This window comes from Tiliqua scincoides, chromosome 2 (assembly GCF_035046505.1).
Source record: "Tiliqua scincoides isolate rTilSci1 chromosome 2, rTilSci1.hap2, whole genome shotgun sequence".
NCBI lineage: Eukaryota > Metazoa > Chordata > Lepidosauria > Squamata > Scincidae > Tiliqua > Tiliqua scincoides.
In genome coordinates, this window is record NC_089822.1 from 133,065,669 (window position 1) to 133,083,013 (window position 17,345).

Sequence of the window (17,345 nt, forward strand, 5' to 3'; positions counted from 1 at the left end):
TGTGGAGACAGTACATTTATTGAAATTTAGAATAGTAATAATATGAGCTGGGAATTAGAAACAGTTTCTGAAAGATTATGTGAAACCAGGCTCAAAGTTTGCAACCATCAATAGCTGAGATGCCCTTGCTTTCAGAGGAGAGGTTGTGGGAAAATAAAGTTATTGTTGCAAATTCAGAGAACACACTTCAATAAAACCAAAACAGATACCCACAGGCAAGAGAATTTTGTTGTTCTAAACATGATGCACTCTTCTCTAAACCAGCTAAAATTCAACTTCTCTCATTTGAGACTATAGCCAGAGGTTCACTAGGTCTTGTTTGCTTAGATATTTTAGCTGGTATTGAATACACTAGAGTAGAACTCTACTGACATTAAGTACTCGAAGTATTCCATCCCAACCAAGAAGAAAATAACCACTTTTTGCAAGACGTGAGCCCTCGTATTTTAACTTGGGAGTTTCTTCAGGGTTGTAGAAACACTTTGCTGAACCAAGGGGACTGTACACCCACAGTCAGCAATGTTGCAATTCCTACAATTCCTGTCCCAATTATACAATGCTGCATGTTGTAAAATGAAGAGCACTTTGATGGGATCTACAGAAACAGTATATGGCCATGTTTAAAAGGACTAATCTCATTTCATTTTTAATACAAAGTGTTGAGAATCAGACCTTGTGCATGTTCTCTTTCACAACCTTAGATCAGGATACCTTTCTGGAGCCAATTCCATTTCCCCTTCCCAGAAAACAAATCTCAAGATGGCCATTTTGCATTGGTGGCAGACATCTTTAAATGCTTATTTAAAAAATAAGCAGCTCCCCATACATTCATCTAGATCAGGGTGGCCAACCAACAACATGACATGTGCCACTTGTATTGCACAGAATCATTGACTATGCCACTCTGCTTGCCTCTGGTGGCATCCCAGCTGCATGCAACTTGGCTGGGACACCTCGTGTTGTTGAGAGGGATAGAGACCAATGCTGCTTGCCTCCAGCAGCAGCCAGACCGACTGCACCTCATCCTGCCCTGGCCATGCAATGCTGTGCCAGTGGCCCCTGCTGTGCCCCATCAGCAACCTGGGCAAAGCATCTGCACACAACTGCATGGACCGGCTCAAAATGAAGACCACCACCAATCCGGAGCTACAACAGGCTGGTCAGCTGCCTACATTCAAAACATGCAAAACACTGGGCTGGGAGTGAGTGCTCCAGCATGACTTACACATGGGCAACCAGCAGCTGAACGGCCTGCACTAGCCCCATCTCAGTGGCGGCCGTCATGCCAAGCTGGTCAGTGCAGTCAGGTGTGGAGGCTTTGCCCAGGTTGTAGATTAGGCATTTCATGCAACAGGTGTCTGGCACGTTGAGGTGGAGCAGGACAAAGAGCAGTAGGTTTGGCCACCACCAGAGGCAAGCAACATCAATTTCACCCCCGCTCAACAGCATAGGGTGTCCTGGCCAAGCCACACATATCCGGGACCCCAAAAAGGGCTTCACCAGGAATGGCTCTCCTGTGTGTGCACTTGGAAAGTGTCTGCATGCCACTAGAGGCACATATGCTGTGTGCTGGCCATCCCTGATCCAGATTTTACCAGCTCTTTTCACTCCCCTATTCTCTAATCCAAGTTTGCCTGATTCCAATTGTTGCTGTCTTTACATATATTTTGAAAAAAAAACTTTTTTTCCTTCTAACAAAATGTGAAAATCTCATATCCCATAATGCAGTTTAAATACAATTTAAAGCATCCCAGAATCACGATTACTGTTCTAACATTCACACAGGCTTTCTGCCTTCCTTTCAGCTTCTTCTCCCAAACTAAGCCCCACTCTTCCCAGACAGGTTGCTGCAAGAACCTGTCTTTCTGAAGGCACTCTCAGAGTTAACACAGGTTCTGCTCACCTTAATAATGCAATCTCATCTTATCCTTCTTTTAAAAAAATGCCAACATAGCCATTTATCCTCAAATGACTGCATTTAGGTGGCAGGCCTAGCAATAGGGCACTCCAATGGAAGCAGTGTAGTAATGGAGGGAAGCAAGCGGTTAAGGAAGCTGTGTTCTAATAATCCTTCCTGCTCAGCAGGAAGGGCTGAACAAAGCCAGCAATTCAACACACAGTCCGTGTCTCTCTCCCTGATGTTTCCAAAGTACTTTGGAAATGTGATCTGCATCTGTCTCCATTTACTCACTACTGAGCAACCAAAAACCAAGGTAGGGGAAAACTGGAAGACCTTCACCACCTACCAGACCATTATGCTTTTGGTCAATGTTTACACCTTCCTCAGAGACCATTCATACCTTCTCCTCCTTTCAATCTTTCACTGCCTCCTTTCAGAGAGAAGCAACTTCCAACATGACAAGATGCACTTAAAGAGTAAGCAGACAGAGCCCATGAGCCCTGCCTCCATTTCAACTTCTGCTGCAACCCCCTTCTTTGCCCACCTTAAAAAAATAAAATCAACACTAAGAACATACTGTATATAACTTATTTTAAATTATTTTAAAATGTCTTTTAGAAGGAGAAAGACTGCAATTTAAATAGCCCTGTGTTGTCTCCTGTTGGTTCAAGACTTTTGAAAACCCCACCAACTGAGGTTAAGTCTCACAGAAAACACATCCCTATCTTTTTTTCCAGCAGAACTGGAAGGAGGGATAACACATGGAAAGATTGGTATACCTTTTCACAGCTTCGAGGGCTCCACATTCTCATACCAATAATAAAAACAATTTAAAAAGGGGTGGGTAGGGCATTCACACAAGGCAATGGAGATCACTATGAACCACATCCTTGGTAGAAGATAGCCCAACCTCAGTAGTTACAATAGAGATCACTTGGGGAGAGGAGGCAGGGGAGGGGGAGGTTCTGAGGGCAGAGGGGGTGGCCGTGGCTTATCCACATTGGCAGCAGCCCTTGGGTTCAAGTACTCGCCATATGAGTGTACAAAGTCAAAGGTGGGTGGTTGAGTGGGTTGCATGCCCTGTGCACTGAGCAGGGAGTGCAGCATGTTTACGGTATCCTGGTAGTCAATAGCCTGGTTCATGTTGTGCCCATTGGCCCCTGTAGTGCTCTTGTCCAGTTTTCCATGCACTCCTCTGGCTTTGTTGCCCTGGGTGAAAGGTAGACCTGTTGCATCCAAGCTGTGCCCAGGGTGTTGAGTGAAGGGGAATGGCATGGTAGGTCCTTTTGAACTCTTACTGATTTTTGATGGGTGTTCATGTAATACAGCTGAGGCATCTTCAGAAAGTGGTCTCTTACGGGAGGAAGCTGGGATATAACCTTTATGGGATACAACACCACTCTGGTTGCCATGCTTGGAGTCCCCTGGTCTCTTGGTGCTGGCAACAGGCTGTACATGTGAATGTTTGTGAGAGTGGTGGTTATGATGGTGGTGGTGATGGTTGGATGAATGGACCTTATGTTTTTCCCTGTGCTCTCCCCGACTCTTGCCACTACTTTCGTCAGACGAGCTATGCCGTTCTGAGGCAGTTGGCACTTTGATACGCATTTTTATTTCCTCTGGCTTGGAGGAAGGAAGAGAACCTTTGTCCCCAGATACAGGCAGTCGCACCTTGAGGGCAGAAGAGGGTTTATCAGCCTTTTCAGCAGGAGGTCGTTCAGGACCATCAGAGCTAGCACCAAGAGGGATTTTTAGGATAATGGGAGATGGGTTGTTCTGTTGCACATCCCGTTCCCGCTGTTGCTGCACAAGCAAGTTCTGAGCAGCAAAAGCATACTGAGAACGCACATTAGCCTCCATGTTCTCCAGCTGACGTTTCTGTGCAGCAAGCTCCTCAGCATGCTTGGCACGGTACTCCTTCAATGACACTTTTGCCAGTGGAGCACTCTTAATGCTCTGCTTGGTGAAGGAGCTGCCACTGTTGTCATGATGAGGATGATCTGGACCACTAGAGGTTTCGCTAGCCCTGTGGCTGACCTCTAATTTGTGTGAAGGATGCTGAGCCATCCAGTTGTCTGACATCATATCTGTGCTGCTTGGGTCCCCTGGGGAATCCCCTGCTGAAGGTGGAAGGGAAGTGATGGCTCCTGCAGTTGAGGAAGTAGACATGCTCATCAGACCTGCAATGGTCATATCAGAGGAACTTCTGGAGATCATGCTGAGAATTGTCTGTTCCGAGAGGCATTCATCATCATCCTGTTCATCAGTCTTTGATTTCCTGGCTGCCTGGGTGGCCTAAAATGAAAACAAAATCTTGTGAGCAAGATCTCGTCACTGCACAGCCTACACTATTCTTTGAGAGAAGAGAGGAGTACAGGTGCTCAGCTGCCCTGTTCTCCTGAAGTATTCCAAGGAGAACAAGAATTCTTGACAAAAACCATTTGCCTTTATGCAACACTTATTTGAAATGTTGTAGTAATGTCTTTATTAACAGGTAATTTAAACAGGTAAGAATTACTCAACTGCATTGGGGCAACAATCCACAAAGCCCAGTTTACTGTCTGATAGAATTGCCTACTCTTGTCAACTTACAGGAATACAGAAGTGTGCATGCAGAATAGTATCTACAAAGTAAATTAGATTGATCTAGTATGAGGATATTCAAAGCTTAAAATCCCAGTGGGTGAGAGAACTGTACTTATTGGTCACTATTAGAGGTGTGTTTCCGGTAAGACAGGACTACAGCCTAAGTCTTACTGAACACAATGAGCTTACTTCAGGTAAAAACAACAACAACATTGTTTTCAGACACCTTGACTCATTATTAAGAAGGTTTATATAGCAATAGCTTGCACTTTTGACTCATCTGGGACCAGAGCATGGACAAACATAAAACATGAATAAAGGTCCAAGCATTGCAACCGCGGCGACTGCAGGTGCTTTTATCCTACAATCAAGCAGGGTGCAGCTTACTTGGTGCTGCAGTGCATTCTACCAGCTCTTTGCTTAGGCTGCAGAGCCTGGATTGCGTGGTGACTACCGCCACCTTTTTCACAGAGTGAACCGCAGTCACTGCTTCCTTGGCTCTGCGTTGCATTCTGGGGTGGTGCCAGCCACAGGCATCCACTGAAATGCTCCTCAGTGCCACATTGCCCTGCTTTGCCGAGAACTGGCTTCCTCTTCATGGCTCTTTCGACCACTTGCTGCAGAGCCACGCCACTTCTGGGCTTAGCCACTTTTTCTCCCTCCTCACCCAGCAAGCTGGGCTTGGGGCCAGTGCTTGCTAGCACTTGCGTAAGTAGTGCACTGAGCCTGCTCCTTTTTTGACAGTGCACCACAGCACATTCTTTCCGTGGGGGCTTGTGGGAGTGCGGCCGTACACAGCAACATCAATTAACATCACGGAAAGTTGGATGAAAGAGAAAGTCCATGGACAAAATGTGAAATGTGGTTATAATTGAAAATGGCCAAAAGAGCAAAGTGATGAAAGTCAAGTGGACAAGGGTCAACGTACTGCTGTATACTCCTTTTCAACAAAAAGTAGTTCATAAAGCAAAAAAAAAAAAGTGGTTCCCTGTCCCTAAACGGCTCACAATCCATAAAAGACACAAAAGAGACAACAGAAACAGCCACTGGAAGACACCCCATGCTGATGAAGAGTGACAACTGCTCTGCTTCTGCTAAATTTAAGAGAGTACCACTGGAAAGGTGCCTCTTTGCTCAGTTATCAGGGGAACCTATTACTTGTGTACCTTATCAAATATTTCTTTTATGCATTACTTGTCACATTATGAAATACACACACACACACACACACACACACACACACAGTTGCCAATTAATACTCTCAATGCACAAACCACCTTACCCTCCAATTCCTGATTCGTTTCAGCCGGTTAGGAGTTTTCTCGAGAATCTGCAGAAATTCATGAGTTAGCTCTGGAAAAGAAACAAAACACCCTCAGATAGTAAGAGGCATGGCATTTACAAACCAGAGTCCGGAGGGCATTTAAACTATTGCCCTTGCCAGCAAAAAACAGAGCAGTCCAAAAACTAATAGCACTGGCTCATTTTAAAATAATCCCACTTAATGCTTCCTATTCTCTATTGCCATGAAAACCTCGGCAAAATAGTCCCCTAGAACAAGTTGCCAAGCTAATGAATTACCTCTTGTCTGTGAATGGGAATGTATGTGACCTTGCTCCAAGAACTTACCGTCCAAGAGTTCCAGAGTTACAGTGCCATCAACGTACTCCCACCAGTGCTTCCCGTCCGTGGAGACTGGGATCTCCCAGTTGGACCACTTACAGGCCAAGTGGATGCAGACGCAGGCCACAACGGGAGGGGTGTACTGCAGGCTGAAGGTGGTTAGGTGAAGGCTGACATCACCAGCAGGGAGAGAGAAACAGAAAGCTGTAAGCTCCCAGGCCTGAACGGCAGCAGCACACACAACCGCCCGCTGGACAGACACTGCAAGAAGTGAGCATCCCTCAGCTTTGAAAGCTTTTATCCTGCATGGTCAAGCCTGCCCCACACAAACCAATTAATTTCAGCCTTTCCCACAAGGGTTTCCAGGAGCTACAGTCAGCCTGGAGCTCCAGGACCCCCTTGAGACCTACAGAACAGGCAAGGCAAAACTGCTGCATTTCAAAGAAAGCCCAAGTGCCAAGTGATATGACCAACTGAGTAAGTGGCTGGATTTGTAGCACCTGGTTTTTACACTTTTGAAGAGATTTCAGCAACTTCGCTCTCTCAGAGGAATTTGATTCACTTGACCAAAATATGCTAAAGTCTTCCGTTGTCAGATACAACAGTAAACTTTGCATCAGATTCATGCAGATTCAACTGTCCAGCAGATGTGTTAGGGTTAACAGTTTCAGGAAATAATATTGTTCTTTTTAAGCATTGGCTCTTCCTCTATTGCCAGTTCTGCAACAGAGCCTCCCAAGCGTCACACAGGCTTGCATTCCACACAGGATTGCATTCATATGACAAGAGATGCTGGCAGAAGGATAAGACATGGCTTTTCTCATACAGTATATTTATATCTGAAAAAATCCTCTTATAAGTTATGAAGACAGTATACAGTGCATGATGGGGATTCACAAATGGCACCTACTGGACAAAAAAGTGGCCTTAAGAACGTCACCAGTTCTTCACTCCTTCCACTACCACTTGTTACAAGTAAAAGAGGGGTGTAGAGGAGTTGGCTGCTACTATAAGCAATGGACTTGCCTGCAGGCCATTCTGAAAGGAGGGCCTTGGTACATTGCCCCAAATTCCTCTTCTAGAGAAATTACCCTCCAACAGAACAAATAACCAAAGCATGCACCTTAACACACCCCAACCATATCCAAATTCTGCAACACAGTCCAAATAAGTGTACACATGTTTTGAGTTTTAAAAATTCTGTTCCTAAATATCAATGAGGAACAGACAAGGAACTAGAAAAGACACCCAAGCCAAACAACTTTATCACTGGAAGGCCTAACATTTACACTCTTATTTCAGAGGATTTTTTTAAACCAGCCCCAAAATTCTCAGAATGTGAAATGCTGCACTACACACAAATTCCGTATAGACCTGTATATAAATCTGTTCTAGTATATTCATTATTTGGGGGGGGGGGGGTAAGATGACCAAGTGACATTAGAAACACAGTAAAAACAGCATAAAACGCAAGCAAGATGTGTTCTATACAGACATGAAGCAGGAAAATAGACAAAAACCACTTTTTGCTTCAGACAAAATTAGTTTGTATTAATTTATTTACAGGACAACCGATAAGGACACTGAATTTAGTTGTGGTTGTCAGAACAAGTTCTAGACACAAAATATTGATTATATCTATAAGGAAGAAATTTTGGTCATACACAACTGCATATAAACCAAACAATAAATTTAATCTTAGAACCAAGGTTTGGGTACTTTACTGACTTATTTTGAATTTAAATAAATCCAAAATAGGGCACATAAACCGAAAACCTGCTTACAGGATTCTGGCTTCCTCCAAAACCAACACTAGTTCTTTTCATCTGAGTATTAGTTCACGAACTCCTATAAGGAAAAATCCAGTCTGAAACCTTAGCTCAGACTTGCAAAGAGCCAGTCATATTCAGGTCCATGTTATACACGGATTTTTTAAACATGGATTTGACTCAACATGAATGGCCCCTGCAAATGAGAAGGAATGTGCTGATCCCTGGAGAAGAGAAAAATGCACCCCTTTAAAATGTTTTTCTTACTATTGTAGAGATTTTTATCTCAACATGATCAGAAGGGCCCTTTAAATTAAAGGAAAACAGTCATTTACAATAATTAGAGAGAGAGCAGCCAGTTGACAACCCATCAATCATTCTCTCTTCAAGAGACCCCCTCCCTTTCCCCTGAACACATGAAAGAAAGATAATCCTTTCTGGAAAGAGCCTGGAGAGAGACTGATTGTTGGACTGTCGTCTTTGTGATGTTCAGACAGAGTCATTAAGACGACATTAAGGTCAGTAAGGCTGTTTTTAAATCACCTGAGCAAATGCACTTCGTTTAATTTGCTATAGTGCTGAGTTTTGCTATCCAAGAACCCTCTGAGACTCAACCTGTATAGTAAGAACTGCTTCCAGGTAACCAAGAAGAAAAATTTATAAAAGCTGCTTCTCTATTTAGGCCTCAAACAAAACACATATGCAGGGAAGTAGTAATTATTCAAAATCTGCAGAGTTGCTTTAGCATCTATCTTGAAGTTCAAAATCACTGTTAAGATAACAACCAAACATGGGACTGTAACTTGGTCCCATTGAAATTAGTATGACAAAGTTAGCTTTGGCTAACCAAAATCTCATTAATTTCAATGGGACTTAACCCATAGACTCAACCTACAATTTAGTTTCATCAACAAGCGTTGGAAAATCCAAAGGTCACGAATTCCACTTTCAGATAAAACACAATCAGAAAACTGAATCAACATCTACCTGTTGGTGGCCATGAAGTAAGAAGTCTGTGCCAAATCCTTGCTGGCTAAAAGAGAAAGGAAAATTCACCAGTTAGTTTTGCTATGTACTCCACACTGCACTGCAGTTTTTCTGCTAGGACAAAAAACAGGTAAAGCAGCTTAACTATGGATTTACTTTACTCATGCTCATCCATTATAAATTGCTGTCATGACTGAAATGTCAAATTGAAATGATTCCTGTCATGAACATTAAATTAGGTGGTGTGTATTTAAAAAAAACTCTTTTCCACTTATTTTACTGGCTTCCCAACTATGGATCTCTTACATGTCTCTATTAACCAACAGTCTACTAAAAAACAGTTTGTCAGCTGGGAAACACAGCTACCTCTGTGTGCTAAAAGTACAGCAACTGTTATAGCATTACAGCAGTGTTGCATCATTGCTTACCTCGCACTAGCTGTGTGCACTTCACCACATGTGTATGAGGATGATCTATGGTGATCTCAAACCCTGAAAGAAAAACAGAGATCAGTTAGGTCATGGACAGAACACACTTGTGGTAGTACATACCAAATATGCCTCTGGATCCTGGGAGGCAAAGAAGAAGGCTCATTCTTCCCTTTCCCACTAAAGGTCATTCTCTGTGCTCAGATGCAAGCAGGAAGAAAGCAGGACATCTTCCTAGGCTCAAATGGATCAGTTATCCACTCACAGCGTATGAAAATGAGAGATACTGCTAGTTATTGAAACCACCATATTTTCTGCTGAAGAGATCATACTGAAAAACATCTAAGTATTTTAAATCAGAAGTTTCCTGCAGCAAGGCAACAGGAGAAGATTCTAGCATCTGCTCGAAGTACATCTTACAAATCCAAAACACCACAGACGTTTTCCCTTTTAGGCAACAACTGTCAACCAAGTTTGAAACTATAGTGTTTTAAAAATAGCTTTTACTCTTCTTGCTGGATTAAAGGGGGAACATGTGAACCAGCTACAGTTGTGTATTCCGGCATATCATCAAAACTCTACTTGTGCACACGATTAATCAGAACAGGCAAAGGCTAAGTACAGACAACCAATACACACTATTTGAGCACTATCCTTGATTTAAACAGTAACTGCAGTGCTAAGCTGTTTCTTAGTTCCTCAAACCTTGACTTAAAGGTCATATGCATTCAACAAAATATTATACAATGGTATGATTAATTGCCTAGCATACTGGATTGAGATGCATTTGAAGTTCTATGCTTACGTATAATTTGGATAACCGGGAACACTCAGCACAATCTATTTACAATGGTAAGTTTTGCAAGCCAAGTGGCTATAAATAGTGGAGAGAGAATACTGTTTTAGCTGCTAAAAATTCCAAAGAAGTTACAAACAGAAAGGAATAATGTCTCAATATAAATTCACGTTAGTTTGTCTGAGTATTCATGTCCCACCCTGGGGTACCAAGCTGAACATATAAATTAAAACATTAGGCTGTTGTGCTGCTAAGACCCATCCAGTGGGCAGTGCCTGGAGCCTGAGAAATATAAAACCTGTTAAGGGAAAAACCCAAACCAATTTTTGCACATTTATATTTGTTTGTAAAAATAAGCTTGTCAGTATATACACACTAAACATATGAAACAAGTCATGAACTGGCAGTTGTGAAAAGGTGTGTCCCCTGGACTGATGCTCTCCCAGGCTGGCCAGCTGTGGCTCTGCCCTCCAGCTGTGAAGAAGACTGGGGTTAGACTCTCCACTTTACGGAACTTTCCTGGGTCTGGGATTCATGAAGCAGCCCGTCCGCTTGGAAAAACTTACCCAGGGTCTGCAGTATTATGCTCTCTAGAATGACCAGGTCTTGGGCTTGTTGCAGGTAAGCCTGGGGTTGAGAGGACAGGCAGGTTACTTGTGATGAGGCACTCTGTATCAAGCCTGCATATTTCTAATACTCTCAGGGAGGCAAAAAAATATCAAGGGGGAATCTTTATCATAGTGCTGGAGAGAATGGGCACAGGCACCCCATCCCTAGAAAAAGAATGCCTGATAAGCACTTTCTTTTGCTCATGAGAAGTTGCTGATTCCATAAGGGTTTCAACTGCCATAAAATTATTAGTGCACACTAAAATTGGCCCTCTGCTCCAATTTGGTTTCAGAATAAAGCTTCCCCCTTATTGGCCAGGTTAGATGTGCTGATCCGGTCAGGAAGGGCTGTGGTGAGATGCGAAACATTCTACAATCCTCCTGTTTGAATGGCAGGGACAGGATTGAACTCCAATCATCATTTTCTGATCACCATAAGAAGGTGATCCTGGCAGGCAATGTCCACCCCTTGAGCAAAGTCTATCGCAAACTGTGGTACACACACCTGACTTCATACACAATGTTCTAACACGTGGGCACAGGACAGACAAGCCGTATGGCTATCAAAAACCCAGAGCTTTCTGGACTATGCATCAGCAAAATCTAAGACCTAATTACTACTGTTGTGGAGTTTAGTCACTCTTGTAGCAAGGCTGTAGCATTCTATATTTAATGAACCACGGGGGGGGGGGCGCTTGCACTGCCAGGATTTGTTCTTTTCCTTTCCTCACTTGTTGAACAGTGCACAGATTCTATACATGTTTAGTTACTTACCTCACTCCGAGTGTCTGGAAGAGCCTCTTCAGGATGCAGACAGGCATGAGCAACCTTGATGACATGCTCCAGTTTTCGAGGCTGTTCCTCCACCTTGGCTGCCAGGAAAAGGGCAGCTGGTGCTAAGGACTTGACAGAAAAAGGAGAGATATAAATTCACCACTCTCCTTCAAATGGCTATAAAATTCCTCGATCTCAAATAATCAGAGAACTGAGTTCCCTTAACAGTATACTCTTAAACGTAGCAATGTTATTACATGATAAGTGCATTTTAGACACAGGCGTAAGAGAAAAGTTGATTGGACAAGGCATCATAATCTGCTCAATCTCTTTAACATGCTGCATCATATAACACCCATGTTATGCTGTATAGTTTTCATATCTTTAGATAATCAACGCTAATTAAGAAATACATTTCTAGATCTTCATATTCTACAACTTATATACATCAGAAGCCATCATTTAATGCAAATATTTCTAGAAAAATCTTGATTTTCCTTAAGATATGTGCCTCTTGCTCTTATAGACAATGGACAAAAACTTGAAAATGAACAGAAGCTCACTAACAACTGAAGTTGGAGCTCTGCATAGTGTGAAAGTTTCTTTTCCCCTCCACCACCCCTCCAAATTTTGATTGCACCAATGAGGTTAAGTACTCAAAATTTACAACTTCTACAAGGACTTGTGACATAAGTTTTCTAGAGGCATGGTACTAATGATTCTTGAGTGAGGAATCCCCAAAACATAGTCATTTTAGGAGCAATCTAAACCATGGATCAATTTCTAGTCATAAGAACATAAGAACAGCCCCACTGGATCAGGCCATAGGCCCATCTAGTCCAGCTTCCTGTATCTCACAGCGGCCCACCAAATGCCCCAGGGAGCACACCAGATAACAAGAGACCTCATCCTGGTGCCCTCCCTTGCATCTGGCATTCTGACAAAACCCATTTCTAAAATCAGGAGGTTGCACATACACATCATGGCTTGTAACCCATAATGGATTTTTCCTCCAGAAACTTGTCCAATCCCCTTTTAAAGGTGTCCAGGCCAGACGCCATCACCACATCCTGTGGCAAGGAGTTTCACAGACCAACCACACGCTGAGTAAAGAAATATTTTCTTTTGTCTGTTCTAACTGTCCCAACACTCAATTTTAGTGGATGTCCCCTGGTTCTGGTGTTATGTGAAAGTGTAAAGAGCATCTCTCTATCCACTCTGTCCATCCCCTGCATAATTTTGTATGTCTCAATCATGTCCCCCCTCAGGCACCTCTTTTCTAGGCTGAAGAGGCCCAAACGCCGTAGCCTTTCCTCATAAGGAAGGTGCCCCAGCCCAGTAATCATCTTAGTCGCTCTCTTTTGCACCTTTTCCATTTTCACTATGTCCTTTTTGAGATGTGGCGACCAGAACTGGACACAATACTCCAGATGTGGCCTTACCAAAGATTTGTACAACGACATTATAATATTAGCTGTTTTGTTCTCAATACCTTTTCTAATGATCCCAAGCATAGAATTGGCCTTCTTCACTGCCGCCGCACATTAGGTTGACACTTTCATCGACCTGTCCACCACCACCCCAAGATCTCTCTCCTGATCTGTCACAGACAGCTCAGAACCCATCAGCCTATTGATTTTTTGCCCCAATGTGCATGACTTTACACATACTGACATTGAAGCGCATCTGCCATTTTGCTGCCCATTCTGCCAGTCTAGAGAGATCCTTCTGGAGCTCCTCACAATCACTTCTGGTCTTCACCACTCGGAATAGTTTGGTGTCATCTGCAAACTTAGCAACCTCACTGCTCAACCCTGTCTCCAGGTCATTTATGAAGAGGTTGAAAAGCACCAGTCCCAGGACAGATCCTTAGGGCACACCGCTTTTCACTTCTCTCCACTGTGAAAATTGCCCATTGACACCCACTCTGTTTCCTGGTCTTCAACCAGTTCTCAATCCATGATAGAACCTGTCCTCTAATTCCCTGACTGTGCAGTTTTTTTAGTAGCCTTTTGTGAGGGACTGTGTCGAACGCCTTCTGAAAGTCCAGATATATAATGTCTACGGGTTCTCCCGCATCCACATACCTGTAGACCTTTTCAAACAATTCTATAAGGTTTTTTGAGACAGGAAGCCACTCTGATTCCCAATTACACAAAAATATACAATACATACACTATGGCAACAGAAACCAGGATGTATACAGACTATCTATGAACAAAAAGAGTAAGCAAAAATATCTTCTCAGTAGTGGCATCCAAAATTTTAAATTTGTTGCTGGAAGCAAATCTGGTTACTTCCATTGTTGTCAGAGCCAGGCCAAGAAAATTGTTTTAATGAGTATTTGACCTAGGTGATGTCCCTGGACTTTTCCCCATTGATTACTACTACAGGCATAACCTAATTATTCACATATTTTTTACCCATGGTTTCATCTCAACATGATGAGAAGGGTCCTTTCAATTTAAGGAAAAAATGTTCCTTTTAAAAATGTACTTGCTTATCAAGCAGATAATCATGATCTCTCTAGGTACTTAGAGCAGCTTCACTAGGTGGTAAGCAAGCCCTTCCTTCCCCCTAGAGCAGGGGAAAGAATGCAAGTGATTATCTCCTCAGCTTTACATTCTCTTTGCATTGGGGTGGGTGAAGGGAAGGGTCACTTGCCTCAGAGAGAAGTGCCTGGAGAGAGAGAGAGACTGATTGACAGCTTGCTCGCTCCTGCATTACAATGGTAAATAGACTATTTTTAAAACCACTGAGCATTGTTTTTTCACATGGATTTCATTTACCATAATATTTTACCCTGCTGCTGTCTTAATGATCATGGTGATTTAACGATTCTTTGTTTTAAGATATATTTATATTATAATTAGCTATGATCTTCAGCCAGCTTGGAAGTCCCTTCTGGTCAGAGAAGTGGGATAAAAGTATTTTCAGAATAAATAAGAGACATTAACCACAATTTATAAGCTGCTTTCATAGCTAAATTCCAAGTAATCAGTGTCTAAACATTATATTCTGTACAGCATTTCCAAAGATTTTTATTACAGTATCTTGCATCTTAATCTGCTAACAAAGAAAGATAATGCATGTGATACAACTTTAGCTAAATCAGAAATTCAGCAATACTTACATTCCGGGGAAACTGGGTAAAGGACTGAACCATGTAGAAGCGATGCATATAAACAATAGCAGTGTTGATAGTCAGCTGAGAACTAGTAGTTTATGATTAAGGAAAATGTAGATGGAAATTTCTAACCCTATTCTAAATTACTAGTCCACCGACTTACAGCCAAGACAAAACTGTGTGTTTTAATGAAATGCATTAAATGCACACGAAAGTCCTAATGCAAACTACCTGAATAAACATATATCAATCTTTCACGTGGCTTCTAGATGTGTGTAAAAGTGTCAGCACACTATTCCTTCTATAGTATGTGGAATCCTCAAAAATTAACATTTCAGGAGACACAGCTTCCATAAACCTCAACAGAAGGCTACAAATTTTGATCTATAACATTTACAGAATTGTTACCCAATACAAGTCTTACTATATCAAGTAAATATCAATACATAGAAACTCCCACCTGCAACATTACAATTTAAATCCAGTACTAACTTTTATGATTTATTTAAAAGATTTACACCCCGCTTTTCCTCTGCTGGAGCAGGTGCTCAAGACACAATTACATATTTTAAGTTTAAACAAAAACAAAGTCACAATAATATATACAACAATAAATAAAGACAAAATAAGGGCATACAGAGGCAATGTAGTTGTTTTACAGTATTACTCCTGGTTTTCCAACACTTATAGGGCCAAATACAAATACCAAGGCTTCCATGATATTGAAATGAATAATGTTTGGGCTGACAGACTGCAGTCAAATAAAGTTGTTCTCACCTAACTTTTTGCCTACTACTTTGGTAGGCATTTTCAAAGAACAGCAAGTAGCTCTTCAAACTAACCAGTATAACTGATGTAACTGATGTTCTGATCTTAAAGTCCCAAGCACCTATTGTTCTTCAAGTCCTGGATACTTGTGTTTTTGAGCACTGGTAACCAAGAACCATTTACACTGAATGTTTCCTTTCTCTTTTTCATGTTGTTTATAGATCTCTATGACCTCTCTATAAATCCAATTGTGAAAATGACTGGCAGTGGACAATGCCTGTTTGCTTAAAATGCCATCGCAGGGTGCGTAGTTAGGGTACAGAATGGGTACAGATTTTGGTTACCAGTGCTCAAAAATACAAGTATCCAGAACTGATTAAGAACTGAGGCAGGACAATAGGTGCTTGGGACTTTAAGATCAGAACATCAGTTACATCAGTTATACCAGGTAGTTTGAAGAGCTACTTCCTGTAGCTTCATCCTTTGAAAATGCCTACCAAAGTAGTAGGTGAAACATGAGGTCAGGACAGCTTTATGTGACCACAATCTATCAGCCCGAACATTGTTCATTTCAATGTGACTTACAGTGCAATTTGATGCATTTCCAATGGGGCTTACTCCTAGTAAAGTTAGTACACTACAAGATAGTCAGTGGGGCTTATTCCCTCACTACGTATATTCCCACAGGTAAGTATGAATAGGATTGGCTGCACAGTCTTAAGCACAATTTCTTTAGAGTTGGCCCCACTGAACACAATGGGACTTACTTCTGAGTAGATACACATAGGATTGTGCTGCTAGGCTGCAATCCTATCCACACTTACCCAGGAGTAAGCTGAACTGACTATTATGGGACTTACTTCTGAGCTGACGTGCATAGGATTGGGTTGTGAGGCTATAATCCTCTCCATCCTCTCTTCTCTAACTGACTATTATGGGACTTACTTCTGATTAGCATGCATAGGATGGGGCTCTTCATTAAGAACGCCAACAAAGGAGACCTTGTGGAAACTGTGGGAGGCACGATGTAACACAAAATTTAAAACAAAGATTGAATGAAAAAGAAGCCAATGTTAATTATTACTTTAGGGCACAATCCTGACCAGGTCTACTCAGAAATAAGTCCTATTTTGTTCAACGTGGCTTATTCTCAGGTAAGTGTGGTTAGGGTTGCAGCCTCAGACATATAAAATGATACACATAAAATGATACACGTAAAAAAAAAAGGCACTTCTCCAAGTTTATTTTCCTTCTCACACCCCACCACCACCACCACCCACTCCTGACACTGAGAGGAGCTCTGCCAGCCACAGTTCAAACGAGGTGATGGAACCTGGAAGGAAAACAAGGCAGGCTAACGAACGGAGACGCCTCCCCAGGCGCTGCTGCATCGCAGGGGTCTGGAGGGCTGGCTCTTCTCGGACAGCATCGCCCTGCCGCCTCCACAAAGCAGTCTCTTGATCCTACCCACGCTTTCCTGGGATGAAGCCCCACTGACTCTAACGGGACTTACTTCTCAGTAGACATGCCTATGATCGGGCTCTGAGGCTGCAAGCCTGTCCACAGTTACCTGGGAGGAAGCCTCATTGACTACAGAGGAATTTACTTCTGAGTAGACCCCCACAGCTCTCAGTCCGCAGGCGACACCGCCCACCCGCGCCCCACACAGCGCTCCACAAGGCGCGGCCAAGCGCCGCTCGCCCCCCACGTACGCGGCTGAGCGCAGCCTGCCTCCCGCCCGGGCCTGCTTCCGAGGCGGCCCAGCCCGGCCTGCGGCCTACCCGCCAAGGATACACGTTGAGGCGCTGGCCCATGTCCTGGAGCAGGTTGGCTGCCTGCTGCCGGTACGACAGCTCCTTGTCCGGGTCGATCCCCGCGCGCCGAGAGGGGCTCCGCGCCAGCTGCTCCCGCGTGAAGTACCAGCGCCGCCCTCCTCCTGCCGCCGCCGCCGCAGCCGCCGCGCCACACACCGCCATGAT

At 43.1% G+C, this 17,345-nt stretch overlaps 1 protein-coding gene across 1 annotated transcript; it reads right to left on the reverse strand.

Moving 5' to 3' along the window:
- CCNT1 (cyclin T1) lies at positions 1 to 17,342 on the reverse strand. The gene is made up of 9 exons (XM_066616914.1): positions 17,161 to 17,342; positions 14,605 to 14,686; positions 11,472 to 11,600; positions 10,656 to 10,716; positions 9,294 to 9,356; positions 8,866 to 8,911; positions 6,116 to 6,279; positions 5,769 to 5,839; positions 1 to 4,195 (listed from the first exon to the last, which is right to left on the reverse strand). The coding sequence occupies exons 1-9, from the start codon at positions 17,340 to 17,342 to the stop codon at positions 2,831 to 2,833; spliced, it is 2,163 nt and encodes a 720-aa protein (XP_066473011.1). The 3' UTR covers positions 1 to 2,830.
- Between the last annotated feature and the right edge of the window lie 3 nt (positions 17,343 to 17,345).

Excerpts from the sequence above, each read along its gene's own strand:
- CCNT1 (XM_066616914.1), bottom strand. The coding sequence starts at position 17,342 with ATGGCGGTGTGTGGCGCGGCGGCTGCGGCGGCGGCGGCAGGAGGAGGG. Across the intron at positions 11,601-14,604 it reads TTACCCAGTTTCCCCGGAAT|TCCTTAGCACCAGCTGCCCT; the intron begins GTAAGTATTGCT and ends TTTTCTGTCAAG. Across the intron at positions 8,912-9,293 it reads GTGCACACAGCTAGTGCGAG|CCAGCAAGGATTTGGCACAG; the intron begins GTAAGCAATGAT and ends TTTCTCTTTTAG.